The 16,565-nt window shown below is 44.4% G+C and overlaps 1 protein-coding gene across 1 annotated transcript in view; it reads right to left on the bottom strand.

Moving 5' to 3' along the window:
- slc12a2 (solute carrier family 12 member 2) overlaps positions 1–9,886 on the bottom strand; it is a gene marked incomplete at both ends in the record, with an annotated part of 72,040 nt that extends 62,154 nt beyond the window's left edge. The window contains one exon of the mRNA XM_080742879.1: positions 9,341–9,886. Within this exon, the coding sequence (XP_080599005.1) occupies positions 9,341–9,886 (546 nt within the window). The remainder of the gene's footprint in view (positions 1–9,340) is intronic.
- Between the last annotated feature and the right edge of the window lie 6,679 nt (positions 9,887–16,565).

Consider the following 16,565-nt stretch of genomic DNA (forward strand, 5'->3'; position numbering starts at 1 on the left):
ATTGAATGCTTTAACCAGTGAAAAATAGCAGATATACAAGCTCACAGCGCGGCACCGAGTGCCGCGCTGCGAGCTTGTAGATCTGCTATTTTTTTTTTAAGTCGTGAAAATGTGTGCAGATCTTTGAATGTATGTATTTTGCTTCTGGGTAGTCCCTGGAACTAAATATTTTGAGATGGGGTCCGTGGCCAAATTCATATAATTTTGGGGGTCCTTCACATGAAAAGGTTTGAGAACCACTGACATAGTAGTCTCTCAAGAACAGACTAACTAAACTCCAGTTGAAGTGAAAAGGACCTTTTCTCTGACGATGGCTGGCCAGATTGCTGACATAGAAACGTAGGGTTTTTCAAAAGACACTTATAGAATCGGGTCCAAATTCAAATTTTCACAAGCTTTCAAAAATAGCAGATCTACAAGCTCGCAGCGCGGCACTCGGTGCCGCGCTGTGAGCTTGTATATCTGCCATTTTTCAATAGTTAAAGCATAAAATAATAATACACTATAATGTGTACCCGTTCTAAATGGGTTAAGCACTTACACTCATGTGACACAGTGACAGTACTACCCTCAGCCTCAGGTCGCTGTTATGGCAGAGGATGGCCGATGCTTCCAACAACAAAAAAACCATGTAAACAAACACGCAGGTTTATCCCTGTAATCTGATTATTCAGGGTAAGTAGAGTTTTACATTACAACATAAAACACACACTGCCATCCACTAAAAAAAATGGTCCTCTATGGAATGTGAGTGACAAATAAGAAAACTCAAAAGATTTGGTTGTATTTGGCATTTTGGGGGACCCTCCCCTTAATCACTTAAATCCCTATATACTTCGCTGACAGGGGTCCCACGGGGGTACGCAATACTTTCTTGGCCCCCCTCATTTCTTTTCCTTCTACAACAAGGGTTCTCAACGTGGAGTTCCAGAGGGTCCCCAGCAAAACAATATTTAGATCAGGAAGCCAAATTGACTCTTAGGGGTCTGTAACTCTCAGAATGTATGTATATAAATGGAACCAAATGGACCCATACGTACACTCAGTTTAATTAAAACAGATTTTACAGTGTATGGTCACAGAGATTGAAATCATGAAATGGGGGGGTTTGTGTATTTGACTTGGCCAACACAGCCGGTCTCAGCCACCAAAACATGACCCACCCTCCAGCAATAAACCCTGTTCAGCTACATGTACAGAAACAGGAGGAGCAACTTGTCAAAAATGTTGACTTTTCAACTTAAAACACTGTCGAGGCAACAGTCTTCGACATGTGCTGTGCGGTGTTTCTAACAAAGTAGAACCTAACCGCAACTACGTGAACCCTAGCGTCTCCATTCTGGGGGATGAACATTCGGCGAAGGAAGAACAGCAGATCTATAAGCTCACATCGCGTTGTCGTTGTGTTGCTTGGAACACGTTGTGAGGTTGTAGATTTCTTATCCTTGTCGAGTTTGACGCTTAGTGAAAAAGAGTGGGGGGAAACCAAGGACCATATCAGAGGTATTCTGTTATGTTGAGTCAATTGACTGCGATGGTATCATATACCATATACCTTAAAGCTTAAACTGACATTTTTGATACTGCTGATCGCCATTGTACAAAGTACACAATGTTCAAATCAAATGCCATATCTGTGAGTGTTTAAATGTGGGCACTTCTGAACAGCATTTCTTAACCAACATGGTGTAATGCAGGCAGTGCACCTCAACAAGCATTTCCTGTGTGCAACGCAATCAGTTCCTGACACGACATCTTGTGCTTTTGACCACCTACAGAGCAGCTACACACGCACATGCACTGATTCTCAAACACACACAACAAGGCCCCCCCAGATTAGGGGTGCAACAGTTGCGATAATTGATCATTTAATAAAATTAATAATCGATCTTTGTCTTTATAGGCGAAATGTTTGAAATCCTTAAAAAAAAAAAGCTGATCTACAAGCTCACGCACCACAAGGTGAAACGCTGCAAGTTTGTAGATCAGCTCTTAAGGGGAATATCACTAATTTTCAACATTGAACTGTCATTAATATACCTTAGAGTTGATGTGTGGAAATAAGAAAGGGGAGAAAGGGGGAGGACTTTTTTCTGACATAGTGAGAGTGGTAGGCCCTTTTAACTATGTTTTTGCACGAGACCGCTTTGCCAGAAAGTATAAAATAGGTTTTAAGTGATTAGTCGATTCGCTGATTTATGTACATATAAAAATGTCATTCATCTCAATGGACTAATCGAAAAAGATAAATCGAAAGAAAATCATTAAGAAAACAATCCATATTTGCAGCCCCACCCCAGATGTCTACATAGGCCATAGGCCATATTGTCCCCCTCAAGGACCCTGAAGGTCCCTGGATCCCACTTAAAAATAACTAATGCACCATGGTTTTAAAGTCAATTGACTTTCAACTCCATGAAGAGAGTGTCCCCGTTTTCAACTAAATGCAACCGATTCACGACCAGACCAGAAATTACTTCACTCTATTATTCATTTACCAATTTTTCCGCCTTGGAATAATTTTATGTAACTACACTATAATCGACTCTTTGTTTAATATTTAAATGCCAAAGGAAATTTTCCGTTTGATTGTTCAGACACAGTGAAAATGCCCGGTCACTGTTTATCCTAGTGTGACTGTTGATTGAGCAACCGGGTTTACATGAGGAACTACCTCACTGCTGTTGAGGCAAACATCGATTGACAAATAAAACACAACACAACAAATTCAAAAGGGGACATTTGGTGTGTGTCCCCCCTCCCGGCCTCGATATAAGCAGACATGATGTGTGGCTGTGTGTGTGTGTGTGTGTGTGTGTGTGTGTGTGTGTGTGTGTGTGTGTGTGTGTGTGTGTGTGTGTGTGTGTGTGTGTGTGTGTGAGTGTGTGTAGCGTAACGTGTCACTGGGACAGACAGTAGCATGTTTGGGTTGGGGACAGTGACAGTCAGGGCCACCAGGCATCGATATGCAAACCCAAGGCATGCTTGGCTGCCTGCCGCTAAATCAATCTGCCCTGTCAGCGGTTTACCGGCCAGTCAATATGCTCCTATAGCACGCTGCTGCCTGCTGCTGCTGCTCTGCTGGCCGCCCTGTGACAACCGATAGGAGGGGGGGGGATGTGAGAGTCAGTGCTCATCATCATCTTACCCAGAGGATACCGTGCCATACGCTGGCTGGGGAACTGAGGCAGCTCAAGCTCACGGTCACATTCAAAAACAACAACAAGCGAGAGAAGAACGCAATTTCCTCCTGTGATCTCTCTGCCTTTTATTGTATTTTATGTTATTTTTGTAGTTTGGCATCATTGCCATCAGAAAGATGGCAACAACGCGATGCAATGCTAGATCAGCTACTTTCATTCATTTTGTGTGGCAACACAACAATGCAAGAATGGCTTTCTCATCTGCAGGGGGAAAAAACAACTAAAAGTTGAAAAATGGAGCTTAGAGGTTTCTCCCTGACGGCAACGATGTGCATTAAGACATTTGATTTGATACCTTAGTTTGGACCCCAATTAACTGTGTAATCCATCAGTGTTAATTTAACTCTCTGAGTGTACATTCCATTACACTCAAGAGTTGAAGACCCGCAAGGGTCCATATTTGGACCCCTGGGGTGGGCCCCGGTCCTTACGTTGAGAAACAGTGACTTTAAAAAAAAAAGAAACAGGGAAAAAACTCACGGTCACATTCAAAGACCAACCTAAAGAAGAAGCAATTTCCTAGACCTACAGCGGCAGCTTATTAACTATATAATTAAATCACAGTCTATCATCTGACTTTTTTTCCCCCCACATATCTGCCAACAGCAGATAATGTCTTGGCGATGACACTAAATGACACGGGACCCGGCCGGGCGTTTGACTTTCACTGACATGCCCTCCCCTCCCCCTGTGATCATCTGAGGGCACCAACAATAGGAACCTTCTCTTTCTGACCGCAGCGACCTTGAAGGAGGAAGATACATACCAGCCCTTTTCATCAAAAACTACTTTACGGCTGATGCAGAATCACCTTCTAGGAGTCATGGCTGGGGAAAGGGGGGAGGGGGAGGCTTACTTTCTTTCCGTTTTGATTCATTTCTGCATTAACTAGGAGCAGACGCCGCGATCTTGAACTGTGTACAGGCCAGGGGGAGGGCTGCCTGCGTTCAGGGTCAAACAGAATGCTTTACGGTCATTCCAGACTAAGCAAAAAATTGTAAGAAAATAATCTTATAGCGTCTCCTGAGCCGGCTAAGGAATATCTCAAAGTTATACGTTATTAAAGCCTGATTTATACCTGGGTTACCCGCCGTCTCGTGCTCCGGAAATAGGCGATCTACAAGCTCACAGCGCGTCACGATGCAAAGCGTTGTGAGCTTGTAGCCGTTTCCCGCATCATGTGACATCAGGCTTAAGAACCGCTCACTTTCAAATGAGCAATGGCGGGAGACCTTAGCAGAGGTCACAGACTTCTAAACACAAATATGAAACTCTTTAAAATGTGGTTAGACTGAATAGTCCCAAACTTCAAACTGTAAACTGTGCTGCACAACCGCGTGGCCCGTTCTGAACCTGTGCACGTGCGCTGCTCGACTGCTCCCCGTCCGAACATCCATTGTGACTTTCATTAAACACAGATATATAAACATTTCGGCCAACATACATCATCCAACGGCATCGCCGGAGCGCTTGCCAAGACACTGACGCCATAACAATGAACAGAGCACCGCAGAGTGCAGCGCTGATGTGACGAGAACACGACCAAACAGGAAGCATTATGCAAGACATCCCCGGGGAAAGGGAACACATCACATCTAGGGGGCAATATGTCTTCTCAGGCCCCCGTTCCTCGAGTCCTCACAACTCACCCAGCTAGCATGCCACTGTAAACACACTAGACCAATAAACACACGCCCTCATGTCATGTCTTAGACGAGCACCACTTAAGAACACACGTGTGCGTGTGTGAATAGCGGCATTTGCCCTTGTAGAAGTTCCCGGCTTCAAAGAAACTTCAAAGCGTGACGTCTCCGTCACACGTGACCTCCATCGGATCATCTGATGAAGGTCATATGGTTATTCGCTTACCAGCTGAGAGTGTAGCTCATCTCATATACTCCTTTAAGCTTGTAGCCACTATTATTAATAGACTATATAACTAACTAGAACGATCATCTTCGCTGTTGTTGGGTGGAAACCTTGTATGTCCAAAACAATTTCTCTACAGGAAATTTAAAAAAAAGTTATATTGAATTTAATCTTTGGCTTGGGTAACATTAAACAGATTATAGTAACTTGGTCATGTTACTAATGTAGTTCATGCTTTTAGATTAGATTAAATGCGGTCAACTGCGGGTTGGCTCGATTCCAAGTCCCACGTCCAAAACAAAAGTACAGCAGCCCGACTCGAAACACAAACATGTCGGCTGTGTAAACATCTCACTTAAAAAGTTCAAGTGTGTCATTTACTTCCTTCAAACTGGGCCCTAACTGTTTTTGCGAGGCGTCTCCAATCGAGTCAAACACTTTCTACCAATGCAGAGTTTTTTATGCATACCTGACTCACCAGCTGTTAATACAATAACACACAGCTAATGGGAATTGATGTTCAGTTCAAAATCTTTCAATTGTTTCTGGGAAAACACGACACTCTGGATAAGACGATAATCGTTACTTTCGTTTATCACGATAAAAGAATGCTCACAATAATCGTATTGAGGGGATTTTAATTTATCGTAAAATTGTCCTCCGTCATAACTTAGGATGAAATTAGCTTTTTTTTGGGCTGCAAAAAAAAACGGACTTGTAAAGAGCGCACTTGGTATGCTCTTATTTCACTCTACACAAATCGATTTGCCAAAAATAGCCGATCTACAAGCTCACAGCACGTTGTGAGATTTCAGATCGCCATCTTTGGCGAACGTTCCACCCAGAACAGGGATGCTGGCTGGGGGTTCAAGTTGTTACCAAAAGTGGCATTTGAAGTTTGAAGCATATTTTTATTATCGTGATAATATCGTTAAATTGCAATTATTTTTGCCACAGTGATCATAATAACATGTCATTTTCATATCGTCCCGTCATCCCTAAATGATACTGATAAGCACAAAAAGGCATAGGACAAGTACATGTACCGGAACTTGGGCCACCGCCTATGAATTTCTAAAAAATGGTCCATTGTGCTGCTGCACACGTGACGCGATATGAACATCCGATGAGTTGAAACGCAACACAGCCAGACAGTTAACACCGGCATATCACAATATCATGTAGAGAGAAAGCATACCAGGCAGGATATGAAAATACATCTTCCATTTCCACCCCATTATATAAGCCATTGTTAAATGTTGGGAGAGACCGAAGAGAGAGTGAGTCAGATACAGAGATGGAGAGAAAGGGAGAGATAGAGAGAGAGAGATGGATAGAGGCACTTTATTGTACCCAAGAGGTAATGTGTCTTTGGCAGAGAGTGGTGCTACAGTCTGTCGCTCCTAATTAACAAAAACATCAGTAAAACATGATAAGCATTTGACATGATGCCATTGCTAGGGGTGTTTTAAGGTGAAGTTGATCTACATTGTTCCTGTCATTGTCTGTGTATCATTTGCCACACATGTCAGTACACAGTGATGTGTATGTAAGCTGTAGCAACAGGTTGGGAGTGGGACTAATATGAAGCCACTTGCATCTTAACCACTCAACAAGCTCACTACACATTGGGTGCATTTATATGCACAGATGTATTCCACTTATATTCTGAATGACTGCTCCTTCAGAATAGAAATGCTCATATAAACGTTTAGGAATGGCCATTCCGGTCTGACCCGAATTAATTTTCATTCTGGTCTGAAGAGGTGGTTTATGCCGTTTCAATCGGGATACATTTGTCATATGAACGCTCCATTCGGAATTAACTGCTGTCTGAACTGCCCCCCCCCCCCCCCCCCCCCCTCTCCGAACTGAAGTAGGCCTACTTTGCGCATGCCCAAAGTTCTATTCCGAATGAATCCTTTGGTCATGTAAACGACAGTGGAATGAGGGATACTTGTATTCAGGTCCCATGTAAACGTTTGGGAATGAAGCTCTATTCAGAATAAGTTCATTCTGAATGGCATTCTGAATGTGCATATAAACGCACCCATTGTGAGCATGTAAACGGCCTATTTTCGACAGAGATATTGGCGTAGAAGGAAAATATTAGGGGGCCCTAGACCCCCTGGGGGACTCTTGTCAACAAAGTATAAAGGTTTTAAGTGGCTAAGAAAACTGCCGTTCGGAAAATTCCCAACAAGCATCCACGTTCAATAAAATGGTTGGTAGTGAATTCTGTAAAAAACATAAAAAGCATTATACGGCACGCAGACTAAAACATTTTCTACCTGAGGTGAAGGAAAAATCACAACATATCATTTTTTCCTCTGCTCCGAGCCAAGAAGACATTGTAATAAGTTAAGCTCGGGGTACTCTGACACAGCAGCTCTTCAACACGGACCATTTCAACCAGCTTCAAGTTACTAATCCACTTCTGAATCAATAATGGTCGTGCTTCACCATCGACCTTATAGGCTTTAGAGGTTGTTGTGTTTTATTCTATAGATATAAAAATACATTTAGAGCAGGAAAAACAAATATATCGTTGCTGTTGGGCAGAAACCTGTGTCCATATTCTAACTTGGTGTTTTTTTTCTCCATAAATGATCATGCTTGATCATACTGCAGCATCACACAAAAGCATCAAAAGTAGCAGATCAGCAAGCTGGAAAGGCAGCGTAAAGCAACACGCTTTGAGCTTGTAGATCTGCTACTTCTGTTTTTTTCTTGAATCTTGGAAAGTAACAGTGTTGGACGTGTGAGGTTTCCACCCAATAGGGACGATATAATGGCATTGAAGTCTTTATCAGCCTCTCAACCTTGAAGTAGTCTCCATGGGACATTATCTTTCCTGGCAGATTCATAAAAAAAACTAAAAAAATGAAGCTTATTTATCAATACTTAATTGGCTCTGAGTGCCGCCTCGTGAACGAATACAATGGTTAGAATGTTGAAGGGGGAGCTATTAACCAACCACACTAAATTGTTATTGTAAATAATTTGACCATGAATCTATTTTACGACTTCCCATGATGGGAGAGGATGTGGGCGCGCCTTGACTCACTGTCCTTCGGAGGGGGCTCTGTGGGGGGAGGGGAGGGGGGGGTTGGACCACATGCCATGTGAAAGACAACAATGCGTGTATGGGACACAAATAAAACAATGTATGGTCCTTGAACAAAAGGACGTCTGTAGTCATAGATACCCCCAGTAAACAACACTCCCCTGAAAGGCTGGCCCGCAAATAAAGAGACAGGTCGAATTTGGTGTGTGTGTGTGTGTGTGTGTGTGTGTGTGTGTGTGTGTGTGTCTGTGTGTGGGCTGGGCAGCGTATTGATGTTATATCCATGTTGTGATAGGAAAAAGTGTTGTGTTTTCTTCGTTTTAATCAGTTAAAGGAGTAGTTCACCCCCAAAATGTTTTTTTTTCTTCTATCGATTACTCACGCCATGGAGACATGAGTTCAATAATATTTTTGGGTTTTTGTCGCATTCCTAAGACAAAAATTTGATTCGAGTAAATTTACCCCCATTGATTTCGGATGGGGACCCGTTTCGAAACGGGCCCCCATCCGGAACGAATGGGGGTAAATTTATTGTTATCACATTTTTGTCTTAGGAATGTGACAAAAAACAAAGAATATTATTGAACTCTAGTCTCCATGGCATGAGTAATCAATGGATAAAAAGTCATTTTGGGGGTGAACTACTCCTTTAATACCTTTTTAAAGCACTTTTTGAAAATGTTGTACAGTATGATACAGTATGTATAATCAGGTACCAGTATTTGGTCAAATGTAAAAAGAAAATACCAGATCTACAAGCTCAGAGGGCCTAAAGATCTGCCATTTTCGAAATAGCCAAGTACAAATGTGGAGTGGTAATGAGAAACCAGGAGATCAATACATAAAGATCACTGTGGTGCTCAAGGTCAGTCTGGGTACCACCAGGAGGTACAAACTTGACCCTTATGGGTCTGAAACTCTGAGTTAAACTAACACTGAGCATTTTAGTGTAGATTTGGGTCCCAAAGATGAAAGACCGTTCCAATTTAACCACTCTCATAGTTACAGACCAGCAAAGGTCCTTTTGGACGGCGACCCCCCAGTGGGTCCCGGACCAGGGGTTGAGAAACCGAGATCGAGGTGATGCCCGGCCACCAGCCAGGCTATCTGTCGCCTGTCGCGCATCCTGACGCGTGCGGTGTGTCAGTGTCGGTGTGTGTGTGTGTGTGTGTGTGTGTGTGTGTGTCTCTCAGTCTCTCACCTTGTCCAGCTCATCGTGGAGCTCGCTCAGCGTGGGCCTGATCAGCTTCTCCCCGAGCGGCGCCGCCGTCTGCCGGTAGAAGTCGATGTTGGGCACGGCGTCGATGGTGTTGTGGCCGAAGGTGCGCAGGTAGTAGGTGTTGGTGTGCGTGTCGTAGTGGTAGTGATGCTGGCCGCCCGTCGACGAGTGCAGCGACGTCTCGCTCATCACCGTGTCCCCGTTGCCGTGCACGCCGCCTTCGTGGACCGGCGCCTCCTCGGCGTCGCCCGCCGCGAAGTTCACCACCCGGAACCGGCCTTTCGCCTCCTCCGCGGCGGCGGCGGAGCTCGACGCGTCGGAGGAGGACGCGCCGTCACCGCCGGCAGCTGCTGCCGCGGCGGCTGCTGCTGCTGCGGCGGCCGCGTCGGGCACAATGTCCACCTGGAAGCGGCTCTGGCTGGGCGTGGGGTGGAGGGCCGGCGGGGAGGGGTCCGCCGTGTCGAGGAGGGCCGTGGCCGTGGCGGGGGTCTCCGTCTCCGCGGAGGGCGAGGAGGTCGGCGCGGACATTCTGGTATCAGTCACTCACTACTCACACCCAGATCAATGAGACACAAAACTTCCGCGTGCTGTTTCTCCCAAAGTAACCCGGCTGCTGCTGCTGCTGCTTCCCGGGCACGCGCACGCACACATATACACACACGCACGCGCCGCCTCACACACACACACTGACAAACACTCGTCTCGCACGCACACACACACACTCAAAATGCTCTCTCTCCCTCTCTTTCTAAGTTGCCTCGGCGTAGCTCCACTCCGGGTGAATGTGGATGTTTTTTTTATAAAATGGAAGCAGCACGCCCTGCTCCGGCGCTTCGCCTCGCTTCGGTTTATCCGCTGCCTGGAGCCTGTCGGCGGGCGGGGGGAGGAAGGTATGGCGGGGGGAGCATCCACAAGCGCGGGGGTCCGTCTGGAAACAGCCGGGTAGAAAAGTCTTCCCAGGAACGAACCGAACGAGCGAGCGACCGACCGACCGACCTTTTTTCCCCTTCGGATGTGAGGATTTTCTCTCTTTCTTTTCTATGTGATCCTTAGAGAAGAAGTGAGGATGACACACACATACACACACACATATACAGAGAAGAACAGGATGCTGTAGTGTGTGTATGTGCTGGATGTTTGTTCCTTCTCCTCTGCTTCACACGCCGCAGCACGCCTTTAAAGCAGGATGGGCGGAGACCCGGCTCTTCTCGCGAGATGTGGGTGGTGGGTATTGGGGGGGTGGGGGGAGCATCGCCCCTCCTCTTCCCCTCCTCCCCCAAAAAGCAAAGGAGTCAGGGCTGACGTCACGCAACGCTGTTGTCGCCATCACTTTTGTTCTAATGGCACTGACGCATGCATGATGATGCCTTCATTGGGCTTTGCATACATTGACGTGTTTCAAAAGTTGTGTTCATAAAGGGGGGGAAAAAAACTTGCAAAGAGTTGGTGCTGTATTGTATATATGCAGAAAATGCAGCATATATGCAGTATATGTTGTATATTTAGGCCCCCTTTTTTAATGCCCTTTGTATTCCATGCATGTTCTTTCCAGGAACTATAAGAACTATTTCTGACCTAGCATTTTTTTTTACTTTAATCATTTATACACTATTGTGTTTTATTCTTATTCTTATGCAACATAACTTAAAGCTTTAACACCCATTTTAGGCCTACAACTGATCTCTTAATTCAGCGAAATTCATAAAAATGACACGTTTTGTGCCTTAATTTAAGACTTTCCATGACAGAGTGAGAGAGCATGGTATCTCTCTACCAATATCTAAATGGGAACATATTAACTACTTTATTACGCATGCATGCGCGCGCGCGCACACACACACACACACACACACACACACACACACACACACACACACACACACACACACACACACACACACACACTCACACACACACACACACATTTTTCTATAAGAATAAGTGACAACTTTAGTTAGGCTACTGGTTACTTAGATTTTAATTACTGTAAATAAACCACTTCAGCCCTACTTTGGCTATTTAAAAATAGCAAATCTACAAGCTCACCATGCATTACTTTGCAACACACTGTAAGCTTGTAGATATGTTATTTTCACAATATTTTTGATACACTTTTACTTTTGGTACTCTAAGTACATTTTGATGCCAATACTCTTACCCAAGTACAGTAAAACATTAGAGTTTCCACCACTGTAACTCTGCTATGATTAATAACTATGAAACAACTGGCTCAAAATTGTGTTCTCATGAGCCAGTCAGTCTGCTTCTGTATGGCAGTCACAGACTGTTGGCAGCTGCTGCTTATTGCATAACAACCAGTTTTCATTTGCATCATAATGAATTGGATTACGGCATTAATGCAACGCAAAACACCCGTCCTTAATAATAACAGTAGCGAGATTTTAGATAACTGTCTCAAGCTGCTGATTGTAGATATAGCTCAGTTTGTCACACAGCAAATGTCCTGCATACACACTTACGACGTATGGCCCTAGGGCCTCTGCCACGGTGTGTGTGTGTGTGTGTGTGTGTGTGTGTGTGTGTGTGTGTGTGTGTGTGTGTGTGTGTGTGTGTGTGTGTGTGTGTGTGTGTGTGTGTGTGTGTGTGTGTGTGCGCACGCTCCTGGTTGGAGGTAGATGACAATCAGAGCAGTGGAGGCACCAGGCCTCCAATCAGCTCCGACCTTCACAGTTGCTTGCTTGCTCTCTTCCACCCCTGCAGCGGATTTCTGCAACAAAAAACCCGCTCCATTCTCATTGAAATGCATTGGCAGAATTTGCCCTCATATAGGTAGAATAAAAGTGCGGTGTGGCCGTGCCCTTATACTTTTGTACTTTTTACTCAAGTACATTTTTAATGCGGGACTTCTATTTGGAACATAGTATATCTACATTGCAGTATTGATACTTTTACTTTAAGTTAAACATGTGAGTACTTTTGCATCACTGCACTCAGCTACCATCAGACTATTGAGGCCTTGGACTTTTCCTTGTGAATCTACCATGTGGATTTTACCTATGAAAGTCACAGTCCTTCTAGGACTATGTACCTGACAATACGTTGACACTCCGTTTGCACTTCATCTCATGTACAACAATGCTAGCCAGACTGATAGTGAATCCACGTTATCAGTCTAGCTAATGCCAGCTAGGCTACAACAATGCTGCTTTGTGGACCTACCGAAGTGCAACGACCTTTGTGCCTAACTTTATGCACCTACTGTATATGTACCGTATATGTACCGTACATACAGTGCTGTTCCAGCTCGATTATGCTCTGTGTAGCTTTATTGCGACCGTAGGTCGCAGTTTACTATCAGAACCGTCACAGTTTGTCCGTGTCTGTCTGTCCGGTCGTCCGGACAGATAATGCCTAACACATGTGACATCACAGTGATGTCAGATACCCAGAGCAGGGATCTCCATATATGGGCATAAACAGGTGACATCACAGTGATGTCAGATACTCAGAGCAGGGATCTCCATATATGGACATAAAAGGGATTCTGCTAGGGATCTCCATATATGGGCATAAAAGGGATCGTATCCCAGAGATGATGCCCTGTTACGTCTTACTGGTATATCTTTGATCCCTGACATGCTTCTATTTACTGTGTGATTTCCTTTCTCATTGTCATTGCTCCTTGCTCCCCTCACCCCACCATCAATCTAGCAAATTTCACCCACATCATTACACCTGTAAACCTGTCATGTGACAATAAAGTTGTTTTCTGATTCTGAGCATGGCCATACTTTGACTACTGAAATTGCATTTGTATTCCCTACTAGTTTGGCAGAATGTTTTTGTTATAGGCTATATTTGAAACTAATAAAGGTTTTGGTCATTCAGGGCTATCTCTTTATGTGTTTCTGATAATATAGTTGTCCACTCATTTTGTATGTCCACAGCAAAAATGGAATTTTGACAAAACATGGCGATGACCCCCTGAGTTGAACTGATATTACACTGAGAACACACAGACAACATGGGCAACATTTTTCAAATGTTGGACTACCTTCAAACAGACTAGGGGCCCTATTATTTTGAACCAGGTCTTATGCCTTATGCCTTATGCCTTAACTTCTTTACCTTTTTTTCACTATTTTGAAAAACATTTTTAAATACTTCAAATGCTGATCTACATCTGCATGTTGTGAACTTGCAGATCAGCTATTTGAAATATTTAAAAAACAAAAACAAAATAGTAAAAAAAGGCAAAGAAGTTAAGGCATAAGGCTTAAGACCTGGTTCAAAATAGGGCCCTAGGTCTCATGGGTTGGCGCAGAGGTTAAGTGCCTGCCCTACACCGCAGAGCAATGCGATGCGAGAGTGTGGTAGCCAACACCAACTCGGGACGGGGTCCAACTGGGTGCGTCTATACGAGGCACAGTTGGCCCGTGTTTGGGGGAGGGAAGCTGGGCGGGGAGGGTGATAATTTGTCATTGCATTCCTACAGGCTGGGGAGGCACCTGTCAGCATGGGAGTGTTGGGCGGGAGGAGCAGGGGCGTCACAAGGGGTAGGAAAGTGGGACTGAGTTACCAGGGCCCAAGGTGGAGGGGCCCTAGTAACTTTAGCTATTGAAAAATAGCAGATATACAAGCTCACAGCGCGGCACCGAGTGCCGCACTGCGATCTTGTAGATCTGCTATTTTTGAAAAGTCGTGAAAATGTGTGCAAATCTTTGAATATGTATTTTTTAAGCGAACATTTGTAACTCAAATTTTGCTTCCGGGGGTTGGGGGGGTCACTGGAACTAAATAGTTTGTGTGTCTGTGGCCAAATTCATATCATTTTGGGGGTCCTTCACGTGAAAAAAGTTTGAGCATCACTGACATGGAAACATAGGTTTCTTGCACACATTTTCACGATTTTTCAAAAATAGCAGATCTACAAGCTCGCAGCGCGGCACTTGGTTGTATATCTGCTATTTTTCAATATTTAACATTCATGGGGGGCCCACAGTGAATCCTTGTACCCAGGGCCCAGAATTTGGTGTGACGCCCCTGGGGAGGAGTACAGGACGAAGGCTCTACGTCTACTTCCTCCCGGTGGGGGCTCCTCACTGGCAGCAGGTGAGTCAGACAGTAGGATACAACAAATGTATGTGGGGAGGAATCAGTTGAGATAAAAACTAAATTAGGGTCGGGATTAAAAAAGAAAAAGTGCTATTGCTCCTCAACAATTATGAGTTCAACATGTTAATGACAGTATAAAAGGCGGTTGGTCATATCCAGAATGACTCATTGAGTAAACTTGGCTTTGCGTGTTCTGGTCCCGATTTCTTGTGACTGGACGCATGGCAACAGCTGTGACCTCTCTATTATTAGACAGGCACTGGAAGCACCATCCAAGCAAGCAGTCAAAAGGTCCAGCTCATTCATTCACACAACAGTTGGACAGACCACTGTATACAGTAGTGCTGCAAAACCCCCTATGGTCCAAGGTCAGACCCGCCACTGTTCCAACTACTGCTAATCAGCCAGGAAAATCTGTAATCCACTTAATGTTCCTCCTTGTCCACTGGGAGCCCATTACATGGGAGTCCAGGCTGCCATGACACACACTTAAGTCAATCTCAGAGCCCCCTGGCGGCCAGATTAGTGGACAGACTCAGAGCAAGATGTTTTTGATAGCTCAAAAATAGTGTCATTTTTTTCAAAAGGTTAAAGACATAGTGAAAATAGCCAGTATACAAGCTCACACGAGACACACCGGCTCATTTCGCTATTTGACATGCAAGAAGCCCTTAGATGATCAGCTAACACAGGAATGCTGTCCGAGCCTTCCCTAAATCACCCTGGACAACGTTTCACACGTCCCAGACTCTTCTCCCTCCTGGCTCCCAAAGTGACCCAAACTGTTCAATAAACTCCTCATTGCAGTCAGAACTGCAGACTCACCCCCAAGCTAGCACCACTTCAGACTCCTCTTCACCCCTATAGCACTCACCTCTTCAGACTCCACCTCACCCCCTAGCACTGACCTTTTCAGACTCCAACTCGTCCCCTATAGCACTCATCTCGTCACTTGTTTTAATGCTTTTTGATATTTCTTTCTTTCTTTTTGAGCGGTGCTCCTGGAACATCTGGCTTTGTCTGGTCAAAAACCGATGGGAAGAAACGTGTTAAAAAATGTCCGTAAACGGACAGTAAACTGAAGCGTGGCCTACATCTGGCCTAGATATGGCCTACATCTTGGCACAAACGGCTCAAAGATTGTTGTATGCCCACTTGCCCAGGGTCCCATTTGCCAAACTTCGCAGGAAGCGCTGTGATTGGATGGCAGGACGCTTGATGAAATAAATAGCACCACTCACTTCACACTATGTGTGATTTTGTATTATTACAAATGTTATAACCCTGTGTGGTTGCCTACAGGGCAACCAAACAGTAGTTCTCATCCAACTTTCTTCTTCTTCTTTATAGAGTAACCTTCAGCCAATGAGAGAGCAGCGCCCATGCAACTTTAGGAATTTGAGGTGACCGCAGTAGGCTTATAGGCACGAAACATGGGACATCTTATTGTGCAAACCACTGACTGAATAGTTCCTCTTCTCTTGCTTACAAAAAACTGATGACACATAACCATCTTCCACAGATGCCATCTGTAATGGACTGAAGTCCATTACAGATGACATAACCATCTTCCATAGAACTTTGATAAAGCAGAAATAAGAGCTGAATAGTAACTAAATAGGCCTCTTCTACAAAATTGCGTTGAGTGATTTCCCCATGTATTCCCAGCAGATTCCTTGTGGCCATAGCGTCAGTTCAACCACACTTGCAATTTCCCAGTATTGCACGTTTCTAGTTTTATTATTTTTAGCTTTTTATAATTTAGATATGTTATTTTTTCTCAACCACAAATGTACAGCATGTTATTTAGATAACATGTTATTTAGACCATTGGTCCTCAAAATGGAGTCCAAAGTGCCGTCCTTGAGGGAGTTCCAGGGGGTCTCCAGCTAAATGATAGTTAGGAACCAAATGGACCCTTATGGGTCTGTAACTCAGAGAGTGTACAAATGGAACCGTACACTCTCAGAGTTAAATTAACATTGATTTTACAATGTAAATTGGGGTCCCAGAGATAGAAATTACATTAAAAGGGGGTCCGTAGCCTAATGCAAGTCAAACTGGGGGTCCATGAAATTAAAATGGTTGAGAATCACTGCTAAAGCTGTTAAAATCTTCTCTTATGGGGTTC

This window comes from Nannobrachium achirus (assembly GCF_963921795.1).
Source record: "Nannobrachium achirus genome assembly, chromosome: 15".
In the NCBI taxonomy this organism is placed as follows: Eukaryota; Metazoa; Chordata; class Actinopteri; order Myctophiformes; family Myctophidae; genus Nannobrachium; species Nannobrachium achirus.